This window comes from Monopterus albus, unplaced genomic scaffold, assembly GCF_001952655.1.
Source record: "Monopterus albus unplaced genomic scaffold, M_albus_1.0 scaffold92.1, whole genome shotgun sequence".
In the NCBI taxonomy this organism is placed as follows: domain Eukaryota; kingdom Metazoa; phylum Chordata; class Actinopteri; order Synbranchiformes; family Synbranchidae; genus Monopterus; species Monopterus albus.
In genome coordinates this window covers 1,369,920-1,377,394 of record NW_018127972.1, presented here as the reverse complement: position 1 = coordinate 1,377,394, position 7,475 = coordinate 1,369,920, and the positions used below count along the sequence as shown (strand labels likewise).

At 39.4% G+C, this 7,475-nt stretch overlaps 1 protein-coding gene across 2 annotated transcripts in view; it reads left to right on the top strand.

Moving 5' to 3' along the window:
* The window catches only part of bcl2l12 (BCL2 like 12), an 11,749-nt gene continuing 4,274 nt past the window's right edge, over nt 1-7,475 (top strand). The window contains exons 1-5 of one of the 2 annotated variants that reach the window (XM_020608276.1): nt 1-228; nt 3,126-3,306; nt 4,530-4,734; nt 5,972-6,173; nt 6,440-6,544. In XM_020608276.1, the coding sequence (XP_020463932.1) occupies nt 138-228; nt 3,126-3,306; nt 4,530-4,734; nt 5,972-6,173; nt 6,440-6,544 (784 nt within the window). In that variant the 5' untranslated portion in view covers nt 1-137. The remainder of the gene's footprint in view (nt 229-3,125; nt 3,307-4,529; nt 4,735-5,971; nt 6,174-6,439; nt 6,545-7,475) is intronic. The other variant, XM_020608275.1, reaches the window with a different exon arrangement.

Below are 7,475 nucleotides of genomic sequence, written 5' to 3'. Positions count from 1 at the left end.
TTACATAAGAATGAGGAACTAAAGGCGATGAGGGAAGAAAAACGGCTCGCGTTAGATCCCAGAACTCGGGAGTAGACTCTACGAGACGTGAAGTCATTTACCTATTCCCGACGAGTCTTGGAATCTAATGCTTACCGATGAAATACCTACAGGGGGCGTTCCCCGCCCCCAAAACAAGAAGGCACCTGGCGAAATCACTACCGAACGAACTGAAACACACAAACAGAGGTACGAAGAGCCGTTTTTCTCATTCTGTTCTAACTTATATTCCATAAAAGATATTGAAAGGTATAATTGAACCCAGTCTTAATATAGTCCGTGAAGTTAGTAAAATTCTGTTTTCAACCGGCGGAGTCACTCCGGAGTTTCACTCTATGTTTCGTGTAGCCGGCAGTGCCAGGAAATACTCGACTCATTCTGGTGTGTGTGTGTGTGTGTTTTGAACAAAGAGCGCAGTCATGTTGTCCTTTTGTCCCGTCCGGTCCTGGCGGACTTTGGTTTTAGCTCAGGGTAGCATTTATTATATGTTAATTAATGTCAGATATTACATAGAGAGTGGTCATATTTAAAAAGACACCATTTGTACTTATTTATCTCCGTCGCACCTGATACCTATACACACGATAACACTATTCAAACACTGGACAGTAACCTAACAATAACAATGACTCACATGGCCACACTGTCATGTTTTAATCTGATGAGGTTTCGTATAGGGTATATAACAATATAAGGAGTAAAGCACTCAGTTTTTACATGGAACCAGCATAAACCCATTCTACTTCTATAGACTCTAGGAACCACAAGTAGACCTGCACTCTGAGAGCAAAGTGCTCTGTTGGGATGATAAGGCTCTATGAGGTCTATAAGATACGATGGAGCCTTGTCATTAAGGGCTTTGTATGTTAGGAGAAGGATTTTAAATTATATTCGGGATTTTACAAGGAGGAAGCAGAGAGAAGCTAATATGAGAGAGATACATATGATCTCTCTTGCTAGTACTCTGACTGCACGATTTTGGTTTAACTGAAGGCATTTTAGGGAATTATTGGGACATCCGGATAGTAAAGAGTTACAGTAGTCCAGCCTGGAAGTAACAAATGCATGGACCAATTTTTCAGCATCACTTGAGATGGGATGTTCCTCATTTTGCTGATATTGTGTAGGTGAAAGAAGGCAGTTCTAGAGACTTGGTTTATATATGATCAAAAGGACATACGCTCCAAGATTCCTGACAGCAGTATGAGAGGCCAGGGCTATTCCATCCAAAGAAACTATATGGTTAGATAGCAGATTTCTAAGGTTTTTAGGCCCAAGTACACTAACTTTGGTTTTATCCCAGTTGAGGAGTAAAACAATTACAGGTCATTCAGGCCTTCATGTCTTTAAGACATACTTGAAGTTTGACCAACTGATCTGAGTCATCTGGGTTCACAGATAGATATAACTGAGTATCATCTGTGTAACAATAGAAATATATGCCATGTTTCCTAATAATATTGCCTAAAGGGAAGAGAATTGGACCTAGCACAGAGCGCTGTGCAAAACTGTGACTAACTTTAGTCTGTGTGGAAGAGTCATCATTAACATGAACAAACTGGAATCTACCTGATAAATAGGATTTGAACCAACATAGAGGAGATCATTGGTGACTTTCACCAGCGCAGTTTCTGTATTACAGTGGACTAAATTCTGACTGAAAATCCTCAAAAAAATCATTGTACTTGATGATACATCTGTGAGTGTTGAGGGAAGGATTTGATAAATGTATTTCTATTATTGTGATTTTATTTGTAAAGAATCTCATAAGGTCAATACTGCTGAGATCTAATTGGTAAAACACACTGGAATCAAGATGTAAGCGCTGCTAAAATGTGATTCCATTCAAGTTACTTTGAAAGCGAGATGTGAACGGTACGTTCTGTGTGTTTAAAGTGATCAGAACAATAATCTGTCTGTCAGCAGGACAGCAGCGGGACAAATAGTTTTCACCAGGCTGACCAACAATGCAAATGTACTTTACAAAAATTGTTTTTACCTAAGATAATCAGGAAGAAATCATGTTTTATGTGGTCTATTGATATATTGATGTTATTGATTTTCCCTGGCTCCTTACAAAAGGAGAAAGTGAAAGTGAAACTTAAGCAACCAAAATCAGTCATAACAGATACTATTAGAAACAGCAAGCAACAGGATTTGTGTGCTTTAAACAGCTGACTGTGGAGATTACACTTCACTAAATGCAGCAGAGGGGGGAAAAATAGATATGAAGCATTAAAAACAAGGATTCTACAGGCGACGTGTGGATTGACACATTTGATATAAGGGAATTCTGTGCTCAAGTGAGCCATTGACTGCAAAAACCCAGCCATGTGAGCTACCATTCCAGTTTTGTTGCGCTTCTTATTGTGCAATTATGGTAGGGGTCCAGTCATAATGGATGTTTAAATTGCCCATAGCATGCTTAGTTTCAGCCATTTAATTTTTATTCTTGGGTAGTATGGACAATGAGAATGACAAAATTGTATACTGTTGACACATACATCAGTCATCATTCGCACAGTACTGGGCATCAAACTTCGATACTTTTATGGCATTGAATCACATCATTACCACTGAATATTGAAAAATGTCAAGTATCAGCAAATGCTTTTCTACATTTTTAGTTATTAGTTAATGTTAACATACCGTAAGGTTGTCATAAATTGGTTTAGTTTTTATGTTATGAAACTGCTTGGTGTTTTTGTAGGTTCCTCTGTGTGCTGTTTGTACACCAAGCGCTTCCATTCCTAAAGCTGCAGGGTTGGGCAGCCACACCCCTCTATACTTTACACGGCCTGCGTTCACGGCAGTGCTTCTTGGTGGGGGATTTCCACCTCTCGTGATGGGCCAGCTCCATCATAATTGTCAGTTCAGTTTTATTATTTGACAGAAACATAACTCAAAACACACTCACTCAAGGCGTTAAAGGTCAGCTACTGTTCCAACAGACCCAGTTTCATCAAGGAGCTCCCAGAGGCGCTTCCTCTCAAAAGATTCCCTTGCTGGTATTTATTGCCTTTTAAAGATGGTTTTCACTTAATACAAAAGACTTTGTGCCTGTGTGTGTTTGTGCCTTATTTTAGGGATGTCGCAGTCTGTAGGCCGGCCTCCCTCTGTATCCTCCATCAGTTCCATCTCTCTGGTGGAGATCAAGGCTGACACCCGCCTAGTCCTCCAAGCCTTCCTCCATAGAACCCTCACTCTTCCCCTGAAAGACAGGCCAGGTAGAGTCGGAGGTGCCTACCGAGATCACAGCACATACAGGTAATGGAACTCACCAGTCTGTGCTCCTTTTTGTTTGTCACTGTTCACAACAGTATACTCCTCTCCATTTACCTCAGACGTGCTGCTGATGTCCAAAAATATCAAATAGAATTTTTAATCTCTGCAACAATTTATTTTATTTATCGGTCTACCGTATGTATTTCTTTTAAGCTCTAACTGATTAAGGTCAGTCTCTGTGAATAAAAGAGGAGGAAAGAAGCAGCCTGGTCTACTTCCTCTGTGAAGAGGGAGGATAAATCAAAGAAACATTATTAGTGCGCATAACAGTCATGTAGGAAAATCAAGAGTTTTCAGCCATGAAATGACGTGAAATGTCAGGCATCTTCTCTTGAGGGAGCCAAAAGCTTCCTCAGCGTAGAGTGAGAGTTTCATAATTTTCCATTTATAACTCGAGCTCTTTGATTTTCTGCCGTATCACATATGAGCCGCTGTGGCGACCCCAAACGATGGGGGAGCAGCGGAAAAAGGACCAGCATCTCAGGACATTTAATGTGAAGGTCCAGACCAGGGTTTTCATCTGTTTGGTATTTTTACACCAGAAGGTACTGGTTTAAACAAATAGTATTATTTAAATCTGTACTAAGTGAGTTGTTTGGATATTAGATGCAATCCTGGGGAATAACAGCGCTTAGTTTTGTGAGCCTGTGTCTGAATTTACAGTGTAAGCACAACAGCTCATTTACATTATCATTGTGTTTTGGCTGTATTTGAATATAAGAAAATGTTTTCTGCTTCTGAACTTCTCTGTCATCACTTTTTGTAAAAGTTAGTACAGGTTTGCACAACTGCTATCATTAACCTTTGTGTTCATGACAGTAATGTCAGTAATGATTTCCTCTGGTAAATTAAACATAGTGATCACAGAGAGCAAGAGGAGACTGAATATATCACTTCATCTGACTCTGGTTCATTGTTATCAATCATAAATGAATATTAAATATAAATATATCAAGCGGATGGTAAAAAGTGCTTGATTCCAGCAAAGGCTCTCTGAGTATGTTGAGCCTGAATTATGTTTGTTTACTGTGAATGTCAGCAGCCATCATTTCTTTTATTTAACAATGGACCTTGTTACTTTAACTGTGCTTATACAGTACATTAACAAAAGTAATAGAGATCTATGCAGATGCATCAATATGTGTTGGATGAGATACCTACCCCAGTCCTGCTATTCACCATATTTTGCTGCTTTCTCATTCTAGCTCCAAGTCACAATCAAAAGCAAAGAATGTGTTGGATTCCCAAGCTGAAGATGTCAGTTCAGCAGATGAGAAAAAGACAGGATTTAAAGATTTCATAAAGCAGCTGCCTCGTCGTAACACCCCACGCCGCTCTGCCAAAGACCATAAAGGCTCATTGGAAAAGGACAGCAAGTCAAAAGCCTCACACCCCAGAGATCAAACAGAAGTAAGGAAGTATTTTATTATTGGGCACTAGGCCCCAGTAAAAAAAATAAAGTTACATTTTCCTTGTTGATTTAAGCTCAGCTGCAGCCATAGTCCCACAACTAGAAGGACAAGAGTGATGAGGGTATTGACAGGCTGGCCCGTGTGTCAGCCTCTGTTCAGCATCATCCAGGTCAGGGTATATCCAGAAGTGCTAGATGTATAGGTGCTAGCTGGACTTGCTTGAGGAACTGAAGAAATGTAGATGAACCAATTAACAACAATCCAGTCATTTACAAATCATTACTGTGATTAGTGAATTCATACAGAGGTGTAGTAAATCAGCATGAATGAGTTCAGCTTTGGCTATCTCTGATGGGCTTTGACAGCTGACCAATTGCAAACCGTTCTGACATCACTGACTTTTGAGGGAATAAAAAGCTGGAGAGTACAAAACAGTACAAAATACTCTTATCAAGATTATTTTAAACAAGTTTGATATTTACAACTGGAATCAGGACACTGACATCATTTGTATGTGAGCAGGACACAAGTACTTACAAAAACAAAAAACACTGGTGAGCAAACTAGTGGGATGTGCAAAGTAGCTATAATGCTCAAAATGGATTTTTTTCTAGATCAATACTATCATAGACAGTAATACAGAACTACAGAGATTATAATATACAGTAGGACCACATGGAAAATGTATTGGTGGGACAGGTGTGGCTCAGGAGGTGGTTGTCCTCTAGGCTGGAGGTTGGCAGTTCAGTTACCTAGCTCATTCTGTAAAGGGCTTTGCTCGTTATTGTAGAGACTGTTTCTCATCCTTTGCGTCATTCAATCATGATGATACAAATTTTTAAGCAAAATGCAAAAAATGTTTTATTATTATAAGCCCTGTACAAACTTAGAGAGTGGGTAGAATTTAATGACATTAGAGTTAGTGTTGTCTACTTTGCATTTTAGAACATTTTAAAATATTCCCACCATAACTTGTATATTTCTCTATCTGTATTCAATGTATACATCATGACTTTATCTGTGTAACAGCCTGTATCTGATGTGTGTGTCATACTGTAAATAGTTTGCCTACAGTTATCTACGTTTACATTACCACTTCTTTTACCAAAAAGCAAGCTAATCTTTTTCCAGTTACCTGGAGAGAATGGTATATTCTCTACATATACAGCATATTAGATGAACTACATTAGAATCACCATAGCCGTAATGTTGAACAGAAGAACTTGTTCCCACAGGAGGATGTAATTTCCCCCTCTTCATCAGAAGGTGAGGATGGTGAAAAGAAGCCAGAGAAGCTGAACCGAAAGAAGATTAAAAAAAAGATCTCCCAGTTTTTCAAGAAAAGGTTAGAGAAAGAGAAGGACAAGAACAAAGAGAGGCCTTCCACATTGTCAATCCAAAAAGGACCAGAACCTGTGCCAACCATCCCCTCTCCTAGTAAGCGCCTTCACTACACCATGAAACCACACAATCCAGCTTTAACTGCAGTCATTTATCTGTTTGCTGCCAAGTCTAAAATTAAAATGCAAATGTGAAAATTTCCATCGCTGTGTCCACTATAATAATTTGTATGTTGAAGCTGAACCGTATGGTGTGTTAGTGGTTGTGACCTGTGTTCTTGTGTGCATGTGAAGATACTAACTGATGTCAAACAAAGGTTTTCATCTGAGACATTTGTGGTATTATGGTAAATGTTTATATAGATCACCCTCCTGAGTTCTATAATGGGGTAGCACAGAAGCTGGAAAAGATTGCCCAGAGGTCCTCTACTAAAAAGAAGCTGAGTCCCACAGCCCCACCTTCATCAGGTAAACACACACACACACTCACTCAAACACGCTGTCCTTTCATTCCTTGTAGGGACTTTACATTGACTTACATTCATTTCCTATAGACTTATCCTAACCTTAACCATAACCACTACTTGCCTAACACCTGACCCTGACCTTAACCTAACCTTAAACCATATTGCCACCCTAAAAGCCAGTGATTTTCTTGTGGGGACTGGAGGCTGGTACCCACAAGGATGGCCGAGTCCCCACAATGTGACTGTGTTAACCTGTTTCGGTCCCCATAATGTAAGTAATACAAAGGTACATGCACACACTGTGCAGCCAGTAGATCTGTGTAATGGGTTTAAACAGAAATATTAGCAAATCCATCAGTTTAAAGTTTATACTGTATGAAATGATGGTACATGTTCATAAATCTGCAACATCTGATTTGCACAGTGCTCTTAAGCACAGCCTTCCACTGTGTGTACCTTTATTAAATCACCATCAAATGACAACTAATCTGCTGCAACATAACAACCTCTACACACGTCAGACTAGTTGGCTATACAGTTACTCTGTATTCTGCTGTTGATGCAGGCAGTGTTAATCCTGTGCATCAGTGCCTCCGTTCCAACTTTTTTAAAAAGGTATTAGTGCCTTGGTTTATTCTTTACATACAGAATAACACAAACTATATTGTGTCACATTATGAGATATGATGTACCATTTACAATGTGAAATGCAGTAGAATTTTGACTGAAATAGAGTCCATTTGATGTGATCATATAAACTGGATGTTAAATTGTTATTATTTCTTCTACCAAACAAGAATAAAAAACACCAAAGCAGCTTTCTCTGGCTACAGATTTGTGGGGCTGTGTTCATGTTGTGCCACTCTGCACCATTCAGATAGTGCGTCACTGTGATTGCCTCAGCTGTTCCAGAGTGATGTGACTGGCTGAGA